Raw genomic sequence first — 15,640 nt, forward strand, 5'->3', positions numbered from 1 at the left:
GAAAGTGCACAATGTGCACCATTATGCAATGGAGGAAGCCACAGTTCTGCTATTACACCTGTTGCCACGTAGGCAGCACTGCTTGTAAGCGTGAACTTTCCTTAGAATATTATGCACATACATTGAAGTGCTAACGCCAATAGAGAGTTTTAAAATGGGGGCCCCAAATGTTTTGGGGCCCTAAAGAAATAACGTCGAAACCACTGCGCATGCGCGAGATGCAAACTGCGTTTGGGTTTTGCGTTGGGAACGCTATTTCACTGATTTAGCAGGAACCCAAATAGTGGCCCCAAAAGATTTGCATCAGCAAACATGGCGGCACCCATCGAAGCGACGGCTTTAACCTAGCACCAAACTGGGTTCAATCCGTGGTAACACGTGAAGTTCACAAGCTAGGATAAGTACTGTGGTTATTGTTTTCTCTGAACTAGCGTGTGTTATGAAGATTGATTCATTAGACGCCGCTGATTCTAAATTCGATTGTGGATTTTATGGCTCGTAGGCCTAACATGGCTAAGCTTGGCTGGTGAAGGCAAGTAAAGTTGATTTGCTCAAAACTAAGCACAACTAATTGTTTGCCGCTTACAGAATAACCTCTAAATTGTAATTAAACGTGAATACACGTAAGTGAAAATTAGTATTCCTATCATAAAATGGCATATTTTATTTAATTATTTTTAATAGCTTTTCTTTGACACTGCAGTGGCGCTGTCAGCGCAAGACACTATCTGCAAACGCAAAGCCCTATTCTGAAACTCCACTCCTGCGTGCCCCAACGCTAACATCCGCAAAGATTTTTGGGGCCCCTATTTTAAAGCTCTCTAATATAAAGAATGAGATTTTAAACACTAAGTATGGAAGACTTAATAGCTGACTTACGAACAGTAATACCAAAGTTTCACTGCAAAATGTTGCAACAGTTTTTTGCAACTTTCTGCGCTAATTTACCCTGTAACTGTTGCTTAAACCGTGCAAAGCATGTTTGATTTTATTACTACAAATCAATCTTATTTCCACCAAACTCTCATGATATGTTCCCTTTATAGAAGGAAGTGCAGCAGAGGGTGAAACGTAGCAGCCATAGTTGTGGCAAAGTGCACAGATCTTTTTCTGCGTGGATGAAAGACAACAGCTTAGTGGTAGAGCAGTTTACATAACTGAACCTCATGTTCTGCAAGTGAATGTAAAGTAACTTAGAAATCCAGTCTATTAATCAAGGGTTCTTGAGGATGGCACAGTGTTTGAGCTTGGAGAGAAACATGCCATTGAATGCTTTTAAGAAATTAACCCTTTCAGGCAGGCCCTAACTGATTCTGTTAATTTAAGACTTACAACTGCATTTCTTGTATTTTCCTAATCATAAAAGGCGTAAAAAGCATAAAAGCATAAAAGGCTGCAAAACTGATTAACAATTATCAATCCTTTAGTGTGTTGTCATGCTTAGAAAAGGTGGACTCCCTGCAAATACTCGTACAGGAACCTCGCATAACTATCTCATGCCTAGCCAGCTTGAAAAGCCCCTATCCAGTCACTTGAAAATTGTGCCTTGTGCAACGAATTGTGAAAATAGTGAAACAAATGAACCCACTGCACATGATATATTCATACCTAGTAAAAATACCCAACAGCCTACTTTCTCACTCATTTTACTATAACATTTTGAACATGTTATTTAAATTTGCAGCACAATTCCAATCAGAAGTGTTTTAAGACGTGACACACTTTAAATGTAATTACTTTCATCAGTGCTTTTGCTGTTGATGCACAGCCTTGGCATATACAATTGTGTACAGTGTCTCAAAGGGTTAAGATAATATTCACCTGATGGCCGTAACCTAAATGACAGTAAACTGGCATAAATTGGGTGCGTCCGTTTGCTGTGCTTTAACAATGCCACAAAGCATGTTGTACACTACACAGCAAATTGCCAGATTCAAGGAAGTGAATTTATGCTAGTGAATGATGTGCTTGAGCATATTGCAGGAATAGGTGGTAAAGAAATAAATGAACGTATCCCTGTCCCCTGATTTGAAAAAGGAAGGGCAGGAGTGCAGCTAATTTTCAAGATGAGAGCACTACAACAGAAGATAGATTTTTGAAAAATTGATGCCGAATATGGAATTGTATACATGGAGTAACAAACAAGAAATAGCTTGGAATTCAATTAGGGATAGTGCATCTCTTGGTGCCCAAGTAAGAGCAAGATTGATTATACATGTGCTGATTGCAACATCAGTAATATAGCAAGGAGAAGAAAATATTTTTAGGACATCGATTATACCGGGTCACTTTCCTATGGCAAAGGCTGAGCCTATGTTCAACTCTCCCCTCCTTTTTTTATTTAACAGGTGATATGTATAAATAAATAAATATGTGTTCAATACCACACATTGCAAATACTTTCGGGTACCTTTGCTGAAATGGTCAAACACTTCACAATTTTATATCACTAAGTTACCAAAGCACAAATGCACTCACACTGTCAAGAATTCCTAAGTGCTGTGCTAGACATTGCAAGTCTTTTCTGGCTGCTGCAGATCTTTACACACGTAGATAATCTACTTCTGCACCACATTTTCACTGAACACAGAACACTGTAGCAGGCTAACATTCAAGAAGCATGCAATTACTCAGTACCAAAATTCTATTGTATTATTATCACAGTAACAGAGGAAGCAGCACAGTTGCAAATTAGAGTGAATGAAGCTTATATGCCGGTAAGGCACTGATAGGAACAAAACGGCAAAACCGGGAGCAGCAGTGCACTTTTTTTTTTTTTTAAAGAGAAGGTGCAGTTAAGTCTATGTAAACGCCAATGCTGACTGCAGTGTCCAACGAGAAGAAAAGCTGCATTGTAAATACAGTAACATCAAGTGAGCATTTCCATCCCTTGTGCTCCCTTAAAATTATTTTTCAAACGTGCCCGCAAAACAAACTGATCACGAAATCTGCAGCGCTTCAAACAAAAAGCATTGCTCCCATTTTCAAGTAAAACGTTCACTAAGCAATCTGAGTGATTCTGCGTTACCCTATAAACATTGCAGGCGTGAATCCCACTGCGTTTAGAAGCGACTGGCACGACAATTTAAAAACAAGGCACCGAACAAAGATGAAATTACAGCTCAGAACGCCGATAGGAAAACTAGACATCGAGGTTTGTCAGCAGCAGCCCTCTGGTCGACAACGGCACTCACCAAACTGGTACGAATGCGTGACAATCGGCGCCTCTCGAGTTCAGATTATAACTGAGCTCGCGTTCGTGACGGATGCGATCATGGGGCGATTTGCGAGCTGCACGCATCCTGTCACCACACCGACCCAAGAGATCGCACACAGGGCACCGCTTGCGGTAAGAAGGGTTATCGCTAGCGTAGTGACCGCACAAAGCGACATGTGCCAACGGGCGAACGAGGGCTCCGCTTCTTGCATGGTCACCCACTGAACCACTTGTCACTGAGCCAGCCGTGTCGTTCGTCTTCATTCTTCGGCGGACGCGATGCTAGGCCTAAACGCTCTGTAGTACGCGGAGCACTCCGCTACTGGTCCGCGCACGACGCGTTGACGCACGTCGCTCAGCACGCAGCGCGTTCCTTGGTCGTAGCACAAGCAGGTTGGAGACGAAAACGCACAAACGCGATGGAACTTCGACGCCGACAACCACACACCACCACTCCGTCGCGTTCGGTCACCACATGAGGAACGTGTCATACGCGCACGTGAGCAACACGCGCGAAAGTTCTGGATGGGAAACAGAATCGTGCAACGCCGCCCAGTAAACCTGAAAAGAAGCGAGCGCAAACTAACCCAGTGTCATTTCCATGGCGATTTTCAAATTGCAGCTGTCGCGAACGTCGCGATAAACCACGGAGGAAGTTTCCTTCCTCCGTGCGATAAACAAAACACGAAGCGCCTGGAGCCGCCTAGTGGCAGTGGTGTAGCCGGGGGATGGCACACCGGGCACGTGCCACCACCGTGTTTACATGGGGGGCTGAAGTCCCCAGATTTTTCTAAAAATACCTAGGGACTGTCCATGGAGCCAGCTCAGCTCCCCTACTCTCACCTTCTACCCCGGCCAAAGATGATGCAGCGTTGTAGTAGAGCGTAGAAAAAAAAATATTTCGACCACATCGCGACCAGAATTTCGATACGATTTGGCGCGCTTCGGTTTCGATGTTTGGAGAGCGGGAAAGCGCAGTGGCGCCTAGCCGTCGAACATTGCCAATCGATGTCCAATTTCGGAATCTGAAAGCGAACCGTTCACTTCGCCGTTTACACGTCACTAAATGGGCCACCCCGAAGCTGGAGGAGGTAGGGACGAGACGTTAATTTGAGGGATCGCCAGCCGTTTGTGCGCAGGCGCGAGAGACAAAATCTGGGGGCTTTTGCTCCTTGAAAATGGGACTTTGCCTAGGCACTACGGAGGACGTTTCTTAGCGCGAGTTGTAGGCATTTGTCTCTAGGCGTGCCGGCATTGCGGAGTGAGGTCGAGTTATACCCCTGAACAGAGGCGACCTTTACCGCCGTTAACGTAACCTCCGTTAATGTAACCGCATTTATCGCTAAACGCGGAGTTTACGCTCGGACGCTGGCTGCCGGCGCGGTAAACTAGGCGAAGCAGCTGGCACTGACGCCCGATTTGGCCGCCGCTGTGTGGGACAGACTGTCGCGCACCTACGGCGCTCGTGCAAAGTCAGTCGTGGCGGATCATAGCTTTCTCGCGCCTTACGACATTGTACCTTGCCAATAACATCACAGATGTTTCTGGAGCAGTGGCGACCGTAGTAGAGCCCGCGCCGCATATATTGAAAATCTGGAAGGCAGAGCGCCTTAGCAACCGCGGTTGAAAGTGGCTGAAAGGCCGCCGGTGGCGACTGACTCGGCACCAGCGCCGCAGGCGCGAGAAAGTCTGTCCAACGTAACACGAGACTTCAGAGGCAAAGTTCTGACTGGTGTTGCAGATGTCGGAGGGCACATGTAACCGGCAAACTGAGACCTGGGGAGAGCACCTGAGGTTATAATAAAGCAGGCGGCGCATAATCTCTAGGGCACTGAAGGGGTAGCGGGGGGTTCAACGCTGTTGGGAGGGCGGCTCGTGGGTTGGGGCCGCGGAGGCCGAAGCGTGCCAGGGGGTGTAGACAGCCGATCCTATACACCCCTGGCACGCGCAGGCCTCGGCGAGCCCCAACGCACGAACCATTCCGGGTCAGTCAAGTTGCTTTTTCGTAGCAAATTTTTTCCTAATGCCTTGGCACTTTGTACCACTTGGTTTCATGAATAAAGGTATTATTATTATTATTATTATTATTATTATTATTATTATTATAGCTTTGGTGTCCTGGAGGCGCCGACAATAATTCGAAATAATGACACATTTTTACAATTAGTAAAAAAAAAACACGATTGAATAAATATATTTACGTCCAGCCGCCAACTTGTCACGCCAAGTTCAGCACTACCGCGCCCCGCCACTTCTGCAACACCAGTCAGAACTTTACCTCTGAAGGTACGTCGGACAGACTTTGCACGAGAGCCGCAGGTGCGAGACGGTCTGTCCGACACAGCGGTCGCAAAATCGGGCGTCAGTGACCGCTGCTTCACCTATCTTACCGCGTCGGCAGCCAGCGTCCGAGCGTAACAAACTCGACCCCACTTCGCAATGCGGGCACGCGACAAACGCCTATAACACGCGCTAAGAAACCTCCTCCGTAGTTCGCTCTTATTCGCGCCTGCGAACAAACGGCTGGCGATCCCTCAAATGAACGTCACGTGGAAGTAGGGGAGCACGCGACTAATAGACGAGCCGCCTCTATGTGTACGTCATCATATGACGAGCTAATCAAGGAACTGCAGAATGTTTCTGCTTGTTAATTATATATAAAATATAAATTAAATATTATCTGGCAAATTCTAAATTATAAACGTCCGGTGCAGGGCCTTTACGCAATGCTTGAAGTAATTTTATTAATGGAATTATTTTTCATGCTCAGCCGACAGGCGGTATCGCAAGCGTAAATGAGTTGGTAGAAGAGCGCAGCGCTATGTCGTCTGCTACCAGGAGCTACCACGGAACGGAGCTAGCTCCAGAACGAAAAGGAATTCAGAACGAAAGGAGTCTGTAACGCATGATAACGGTTTTGGTCCGCAGACGAAAATTTTTGAAGCAAAGTAATGATAGAAACGGTACTTATTTTCCTTCGGTAAGTGAATTATGATTTCTCAGATCATGCTCAGTGCTGTTGTAATCGGCCGTTCGAACCTCCAGGCGAGCCCGGGACGACTTCGAGCCGGTGCTGAGCCTGCTGAGCGTCCAAGGCTTCTTCAAGGAGCACCAATGGAGCTACCCTCTTCGAGCCCTCTTCCAGGAGGTGGACGGGCTGTTGTGATCGGCCGTTCACCCCGCGACCCCCTCCGGTCACGGCTCGCGCGATTATGGGGAGCGGGCCGACGGCCTCGTCAAAATGGTCCTCAAAACTGATGATTCATGACCAGCGCGGGAGTACCTCGGTCAGGAGAGGTTTGGGCCAGGGATACGGCCATCACTTGTCAGCGGCACAAATTGGCACCTGCACGCCGGAGACGTGGTCGGTGCAATGATACGGTCCATCACCGGCCAGCCGCCCTGATTGGCGGCATGTCCACGCCGGGGACGGAGTCTGTGTACGATCGGAGTCAGCGTACGTTCCTCCCCCCTTCCCCTGTTTGTGCCCAGATGGTGTCCAGCGATGTGCGTGTGTTTCCGACAACGCTCCCTCCTGTGGGAAGGGGAAACCGACCTCCGGATTGGTGGGACTTGATGTCATCGGCCTCCTGACGCCGAATTGGAGGAAGTGACTCAACAATGACCACGAGAGCATAAAAGGAGCAACAGACAGCGGAATCACTCCCACCTTGATCGGTTGCAACCTCATCATGAACTTTTTCTGTATTACTTTGAACTTGTAAATATGTAAATACAATCTTGTTTGTAGAACGTCCTGGATATCGGGCCCACCTCCACATTCACTTACTCTTCCACGAGCAAAGTAGATCCCACGTCTTCGGACCCCAGTGCCTTGAGTTGCCGAATAGTGCCTTGACTTAAGGCACTGAGCATATTAGAAGCAGCCCGCCATCGAGAGTACTAGACGAAATGCGAGACTGCTGTTCCGACAAAGCGAACGGCAAAACTTCGGTAACAAAGCGTTTTACCCGTAGAAAACGAAACGATGAGCTCTTCAGCGCGCAAGCCCTGGGTTCTGCTACGACGCCGATCTGCTAGTGACCAGCGTGACCGGCTATCGCTCGCACTAGGCTGACGTTGCCTGACATCGGTTGTTTCGGATTGCCGAATTTCCCATTGAACTGAAAACCGATCAATATTATTTCAGTTTCACTCCAAAACAAAACGTTTCGATTACGTTTACGTTCCGACGCCGCGCACTGGTGTGGTGCAGGGGGGTAACGTGAAACGTCTTGTGCGTGCTGCAGGGGGTGCGCGGCATCAAGCACTCCTAGTTTATCGAGGCGGCTATGCACTAAGTCACTGCTACGAAATAACAAAATACACAAGTTACACTACTCACGCATCAGAAATTACATGCTTAGCTCGCAGTACAGCTTATCACTTAATAATTTTGCAATCGTGTACGTTCTCTATTCGTAGCGGGCCCGTTTGTTTTGCAGAGGGTGTTTGGGCAATAGTGCAGAAAGGTGCTGCCGAGCTACGCCTCCCTGAACGCCGCGCGAGAGGCTAAATTTAGCTCAGATTGCGTCATGCGTTGCGCGCCACATGCATGATCGAATAGTGCCTTCTTGCTCCATGCTTTTCTCTGCACAACGATGCCTAAGTAGGACGTTTGAGTTAGTACGGTTACAAATATATATGCGATAAAAAAAAATCATGGGGTTTTAGGTGCCAAACCCACAATCTGATTATGAGGCATGCCGTAGTGAGACTCCGGGTTAATTTGACCACCTGGGATTCCTTAACGTGCACCTAAATCTAAGTGATCACGGGAGGGATTTTGCGAAAGGTTGGACGATTATGATTGGCCAAAATAGTCATCATATTCCCTAGTGTAGTCACTTAGGGAAAACGATGTTCTCAAAAAGAAAAAAAAAACACCGACAATTACGATATTCACTAATGTGAAATTTGAGCGCAGCTCCATGCGTTTTTTTTTTTTTTTTTTCATTTCACGGTACATTGAGGCAAAGAATTTGGGAGACATGGAGGAGAGTCGGCAATCGAAAATCTGATCTGCGGGTCAAGCCCGTCGGCTTTTATACATGACTCGTCGAAGGTTCCAGTGTAATAGCTGGTGCCGCTTAGCTTCCAGAAAGTACTACACAATTCGCGTAGCGCATACAATCGGGTTATAAAACAATCGCTACTCATGACAATCGAAACAAGCCTGAACGAAACCAACCAAGCAAACCTAACAAGCGCTAGTTAGAGCTGGCGCGCGCAGACGATAATGCGAAACGAGCGGTCCGACTGAGACCAGATACGAGTACGCATCGAGCGGTCGGGCGGGTCCGCGTGAAACCAGTTTCCCCGCGTACGTCATTGAAGGGTTTCATTGGTCTCTGCCGCTTCGCGTTCGCTCTTCGCTGTGGTGCTCGTTCGCTCGGTTACGCCGCCGACGCTCGCCGCAGGAACGGGCCATTACATCTGCAGACGACGCTGTCTCTGGACAAACGGCATCCGTGTCGGCTGAAGGGACGTTACGCAGCCTCGATACCATCAGGTAGCATCACAAGTAGAAGTGGCCGATAGCCTTTGATTGAGAAAACTCCTGGATTCACATTGTTTTCCTTTGGTACTGGTCACCAACTACACTGAGCAAAAGATGATACTGACCGTCATGCCCAGTCATACCGAAAAAATCTATTGGCCACTCGCCGACACAGCAGCCACTGACCAGAAGTAGACTAAATGCATCGTTGAAAGTGTTGCACTTAGACCCGAAAACGGCGCTAGAGAAAATGGTTCTAGTCAGCAGATTCTCCCAAGTGCAATCGAAGAAATTAACAATGAAATAACATGCACGCAACATATAGTACGAGCACGCATACACCCGCTTGGTCAATGATAATATGTGATGTTGGCTTAGTAAGGTCAGCCACGGGTAAGCCACTCTCGCATCCAGTTCGCGCCAGTTTCTCGTCTCGTGATGTACGATACGCTAGGCGCTGGTGCAGAAGGAACTGTATGGTCACAGTGGACAGCTGAACTATTATTGTAGATGTAGAGTGCGTGGCACAGGCCCCACGTGTACTATTGGAAAGCGTCTGGTTTGGCACCCGCGTAATCTGATACCATGGATGGATGCTATGAGCGTCCTCTGAAACGGGGGTGGTGGGTTGCGCCACCAAGCTATTGTTCTTAATTTGCGTAATATCCTACCTCTCTTATTGAAAAACATGCACACACGCGCACACGCACATACACAAAGAATTCCCAGCATCAAAATTTCTGAACCGCTACTTGTTTTTGTATGCCTCCGACAGCTGGGTAGATATCTTCATATTCCAATAGAACATGTTCCATCGTTTCTATTAAATCGCTCATCTCTCAAACGCGCAGAATAGGCGGCGTAACGCACTACATTCTAAAAACAGTTGCACCCTTTGGGATGTATATTTGACACAAAACAATAATTGTCAACTGTCTTGCTTGCGTTTTCTTTCTTGAAAACGCTGCGCTCGTTACTTTCTTGTCGAGAGTGTTCTGTCATGCTGATAACGCGCATGACGTTCATGACCTTGAAGTACCGGGCTCGCAGCGTTAAAGAAAGCAAATGCGGGCAAGGCAAATGACGATTATTGTTGCGTGGCAAATATACAGCCCAAAGTGTGTAACTGTTTTTTTTTTTTTTTTAGTGTACGTATACAAGCAATTTCTCGGCTCGCTCTCTCTCTGCACGATAACTGACCGTGCGTGAAGAGTTCGAATGCGAACTATGAATGGAGGAGCGTTGACAACGTCACCAAAGGTGCGTTGATGTCGCAGGCGCTTTTGTCAGGTCTAATGCCTACGACAAAGGACCCACCACGGCAAGCACCTTTTACGCTCCTTTGACGGAGTGCTCGTCAATTGTCGGTGCGCGTGTCACTCCTGGCATTCTGTGAAAGCGGGCCTGCGGACAAATTAGGCTGAAACGTGACGACAAAACTTGAGGAACTCAAGCAGTGAGGAATCACTAAGGGCGTGGTAATAGGGGAGAGAGAACCATGATGGCAAAGAGTGCCAAACGCTTGCCTAAAGTCTAACTATGCTACTGACATTAGGCACAACCTAGTAGATGGCTTAAATTCAGTTGTAACCGTATTGGTTAGGGGAACGCTGAGGCAGGCCAGCAGTTGCCACTCCCCCACTTTTTTCTTTTTCTTTCTTTTTAACAGCGAAGCTTTTACCTGGCGGACCTGTATGAATGAGCCGTATGCGTGGTCTCGTAGGGGCTTATCTGGGCTAGCTAACGTCCGTAAAGTGAACAAAAAAGATGCCGGCGCTGCGTGGTCACGTAAGAGGGTATCTGGGCTGGCTAACGTTCGTAAAGTGAAAAAAGATAACGATCGATAGTACGGCGCAGAAGGGACACCTGATTTCACAGCACGCCGCACCTGCTCACTGGGGGAGTACACCCACGCTGGCCGCCGTTGCTGCCGGTTACGTCTGCTGTCGTCTGCCCTCAATACAACGACGCGGCAGTTGTGGCGGAAAAACACGGGTATGTGCGCCGTGGTGTGCAAGAACAGGATTGTGCATTGCAGCGGTGGACCACTGAACTAGCTACAACGCCAACAAAAATGGAAATACCACGCATTGTGCGCACGCCCGAAGAACAAGCCGAGTACGAGGAGAGGCGTCGACAGCAGAGACGACGACAACGTGCCCGTTCGAAAGCGGAGAACGCGGCCAGTGACTGCCTCCGAAGAACGTCAGCGAGAGCAGATGCGAGTCTCATCGGCGGCGTCGAGCGCAAGCTACCGATGAAGACAGCGCACTGCAAACCGCTCGTAAGCGTCAAGCTAGGTCGTTCGAGTCTGCGTCCAAGCGGCAGAAGCTTGAGTTACCACCTCCTTCGAGTTTCAGCTGGGCGTATTCGAACTCAAGAGAATGTTTCTGGACGCGAAGTTGGGCTATAGTTGCTCGGGACAGCTTCGCTGGCTAATCCGCCACCATATGAATGGTTCGGCACGAAATTTTTTGTTTACTGAAGGGTAAAGGCGGCGTGGAACCCATTCCTTTCAGTCTACATTGTAATAACTAAATTGAGAGATCAGCAAGACTCCATACGATGTAACGGTTCGCCTTAGTGGAACCTAGAGCCAGAACCGGTCGTGGCGCACCTTCGTGCGGTCGTTCTGCCCGCGGATTGCTTTAGTGGTCTCCGTGGTTGTTTGCCTTGGCCTCTATTGTGTTTAAGCAGTCTGTCGGGCTAGAGTCCCACAAGGCCGTCATGGTTGTTTTGTGTTGAGCGCATTGGCTCAGTTCGAGCTACTTCACAGCAGCCCCCTTCTCCGGGAAGGACCGTTGGCTTGAACAAAAGCCCCCCGCCCAGTCAACCCGTGTAGAGGGGGTTTGCCGGGGTCAATGCACCGAGTGATGCTGGGTGCCAAGTCCTCTTCCCGTCTGACAACGGCAACCACTTGGTGGTCGAAAAGTGAGACTCGGTTGGTACTATGCAGGTACAGTTGTCCTAGACTAAGTAGAAGTAGAGAGTAAGGCTCTGTTGTGTTTTTTCATCAATGTTCTTCTGCAAACGCTGCCTTTGACTGCGTAAATATTTTTGCTGCAATACAGCTCGAAGTTGTCTTACCTCTAACCTGCCTCTTCCTTCATCAATGCTGGTTATCACCTTGAAATGGCTTGATCAACTTCAAGGAGAAAGAAGAAACATTGATGTTTCTCTAGCTTTACCACAGCAGACACATTGTTCTGCCAGGCCCCGCACACTCTCAAGTTCAACAAATGGCCACAGAGGGCGAGAAGTCAATCGAGGCGCGTTTCAGCGTAAGCGCGCAAGTGTAGCTACTGTAATTTGGTCGAATACTTTAATTTGTGCTTTCTCTGCTAGGGGCGTTGAACATGCCGGATTTTTTACTTTACCCAAACCATTGACATAAACAATCGAGGTGTCTAAGGATGTTTTGTTACCTCAGACAAATAGGCAGTTGATTTTTTTAAATTCGATTGTTGAAGCTGCTTTTTAGTCATAGCGTCAAGGTTTTTGTACTTGATTAACCACCGACAGCCTATTGGTATCGATGTGTTTCCTGGCAGTTGGCGTTCGAATACTACGGCGGTAAAACATTTTCGAAAGCATGCTGGTTTCGTCTGCGAGTCATTACATAGACTTGCTGTAAAGAGGTCTACTCTTGGCAAAAAATAGTGCCTCATTTTGTTTTGGTAATGAATGCGGCGGAGGTTGAGGGAGTACGCTTGAAGGTACGTTTTTATGCCGTTGATCTCCATAACACCGTAAATACGCAAACCGATGTCGCAGAACACCCGATGCATCATTGTGTGTTCTCCGTCATCGCTTGTTTGCTGTACGCCTACTAATTCTTCATTTCTTCTTCAAGTGTTGTACCCTCCTTTTGTCCTTGTTCTCTTGTGCTTCACTTACAGTATGTCGTTCCGTCAGCTGTAATGCGCATTTGCAAAACCAATACGCTTGATAAGACGCAGTGGTTATCATAATCTTACTACACATGTATTAAGCTGGCACATATGGTTCAGATACAGATGCCTGTTTGCGGACTTGCACGACGTTGATGCGGAGATTAGGATAATTATGACACCCGTAAGGAAGAGGCAGCTGACGGCCGTAAGCTGTTGCGTTCTTTCCGCCAAACTACCCGGCCTGGTAGTGCTGTAAAGATGCTGTACAAAAGTGACACGCGGTGACAGGGAAATTAATATACTTAGCAGCCGACCGTACGTTTTGTAGCTTAGGTCTTCTTTCTTGTGCGCTTGTGCTACCCTTATTAATGAGCCATTTCTTGACTATGTTCTTGACTATGTAACCGCGTTTGTGTGGATGCGTAGACGTGTGCTCTTTGTTGTACTTGTAAAATGCAAATAAAATATTTTCAGGCTTACTCAATCTTTGGTGTCGTGTGCGTTTATTCCAGTCGAGGCCATCGTGCCACCTGGAAACCGCATTCTGTCAGTAGCCCTACACGAAATGCAACAGCTGGAGCGCGGCGGCACAACTCGGGGTAACGGCGGCGTAATAAACGAAAAACCGCTCGGGATGCCCTTAAAAGTCAGTTCAGAGTGTGCCTTAACTCGATATGACTCAGCGCTACATATATTCTGCTGCGCCTCGATCGTGCTACCGCCAGTTTGGTTGCTGTGTGGCAAACGTAGCGCCTACATATATATGTAGGCGCTACGTCTGCCACACAGCAACTAAACTGGCGGGTGCACGATCAAGGCGCAGCAGCCAGAAACCCAGTAAAGCCACAGAACACCTGGTAAAGCCAACGGCCATACTGTGCAAAACCCCGTTTCCGTTTCCTGTTGTACAGCGCCACCTGTGGTCGCATACTTTAGTTCACGACGCCACCGCTACGCTTATTTCCGTAGCACTGTGGAAGGTACAGTTTCCCTTCTCTAAGTTTGTATAGGTGTTCTGTGGTTCTTCGTCCTAGGTGTACCTCGCTCTATAACTATGCGTTCTAAGACATCCTGATCTCGCTTCGATAAGTAAGCTAGAAGCTTCCCCTTGAGTTATTATAAATTGTTTCTTTCCCAATTTAGTTATTTCCTCTTAGGTATAGTTACTCATAGCAGGTTTCTATCCCATCGCCACCACCCATAAGATCGTCTCAGCCTCCGACTTACGCCTGATGTCCTTGGTTGCCGTGTTGCTTACCACACCGGTCGCATACTTGCTAGCAAGTAAACTTCCCAGTTCGTTTCCTCCACTGTGGATCAATGTTTTTCCTGTAAAAATACTTAACACTCTCGCAAACCATTTACTTTCTTTCATATTCCTTGCCGTTCTTCAAAATCAATTTTACTCTCAGCTTCCCTCACTTCAAAACTTGTCCAACACACACACACGCACACACAATATATATATATATATATTCCTGCACAGCTTCACTTGTCTTCCCGTGAGCGCCCAATGCAAGGTGTCCCAGTGACCTTTGGTTGCAATGGAAAAAAAATTTATAGGGCTTAACGTGCCACGACCACTTTCTGATTATGAGGCACGCCGTAGTGGAGGACTCCGGAAATTTCGACCACCTGGGGTTCTTTAACGTGCATCTAAATCTAAGTACACGGTTGTTTTCGCATTTCGCCCCCATCGAAATGCGACTGCCGTGGCCGGGATTCGATCCCGCGACCTCGTGCTCAGCAGCCCAACACTGCTTGCTTTGTGGTCCCAGCTCATTATCAACCTAACGGGAACTTCGTCTAACCCTGTGTCGGTGCGTTTAGGCATTTTCTCTTCAGCTTTCTTCAAGCTGAAATTTCTCAGCACCAACTCCCTTTCCATCTGGTTCTCGTTCATGCTCTTTATTTCCTCAGAAACCACATCGCCACTGCCTTGAAATGATTCGGCTGTTTTATTTTTCGGATTTAATTTAATGGCGTGCCCCCTCCAGTTTGTTTCGATCTTCGTCTAGAACATGTTGTCGTATTGTTGCAGACTTTCTGCCTAACAAATTAATGTGGTTCCGGAATATTATAGGTGTGGACTTCTTTTACTCAACTATTTCTGACAACCAACGCTCATTTTCACCTTTAATCTTCGCTTGAACCATAGATTTTTTTTCTCCCGGTATATTTGTAATTTTCTGTCTACTTCATCGTGCTGCAACTACAGTTTTTTCGCCTGCCTATGCACTCGTGATGCTTTGTCGTTCATCGATCGCTTACAGGATCCCCCTCTTCCACCAGCTTTGTGGCTTCCTTTTCCAACAAACGTGTTGCTTCTTTCCAATTTAGCTCATCATTACACACAGAAGCTCACTACATTCCCATTTTTTATTTGGCAATTGTCCAAGTTCTTTCTAGACTCTTGCGACTCTAACTGTTATTTGCTCAGCGTTTAAATTTGGACTGGCCATTCTTCGGTGCCTGCTCTCTTTCCCAAATAAGTCACACCTCGATATAACGAACACGGATATATCTAATCGTATATCGTATATCGAAGCGCATATCGAACACTTTCTATATAACCTGGAAAATCGCATGCATTTTTTTTTTATACTTCGAACGGGGACGGACATGAAATGGATATATCGAACTTCGACACCCTAGTCCATCGCGCCTGTTGACAGGCGCGATGGGCGTTCCCGACTGCTGCGCACTATAGCTGCAGACGTCGATCGCGCCGAGCGCGCCATTTGAACGTAGCGGCATACACACGAGGCGGCTTGGCTAGTTCGACAATGTCAACGACGCACTGCTTTCGCCGCACTGGCTCCTCCTCGGTGCCGCGCTCTGCGCCTTGCGAGAACTGGCGGTTTAATAATAATAATAATATTTGGGGTTTTACGTGCCAAAACCACTTTCTGATTATGAGGCACGCCGTAGTGGAGGACTCCGGAAATTTTGACCACCTGGGGTTCTTTAACGTGCACCTAAATCTAAGCACACGGGTGTTTTCGCATTTCGCCCCCATCGAAATGCGGC

At 47.5% G+C, this 15,640-nt stretch overlaps 1 protein-coding gene across 16 annotated transcripts in view; it reads right to left on the reverse strand.

Annotated features, from left to right (window-relative positions):
- LOC142572341 (E3 SUMO-protein ligase PIAS2-like) overlaps positions 1-15,640 on the reverse strand; it is a 152,428-nt gene that overhangs the window by 90,547 nt on the left and 46,241 nt on the right. For 8 of the 16 annotated variants that reach the window (XR_012826049.1, XM_075681375.1, XM_075681385.1 and 5 more), the window contains exon 1: positions 3,195-3,778. The exons of 4 other annotated variants lie outside the window; for them this stretch is intronic. Coding sequence is in view for 11 of the 12 variants with exons in the window: in XM_075681375.1 (XP_075537490.1) it covers positions 3,195-3,481 (287 nt within the window). In the remaining variant the exon portion in view is untranslated. Of the gene's footprint in view, positions 1-3,194; positions 3,780-15,640 lie in introns of those variants that run through there. 4 more of the 16 variants (XM_075681374.1, XM_075681377.1, XM_075681380.1 and 1 more) reach the window with 2 other exon arrangements.

Source organism: Dermacentor variabilis, chromosome 2, assembly GCF_050947875.1.
Source record: "Dermacentor variabilis isolate Ectoservices chromosome 2, ASM5094787v1, whole genome shotgun sequence".
In the NCBI taxonomy this organism is placed as follows: Eukaryota; Metazoa; Arthropoda; class Arachnida; order Ixodida; family Ixodidae; genus Dermacentor; species Dermacentor variabilis.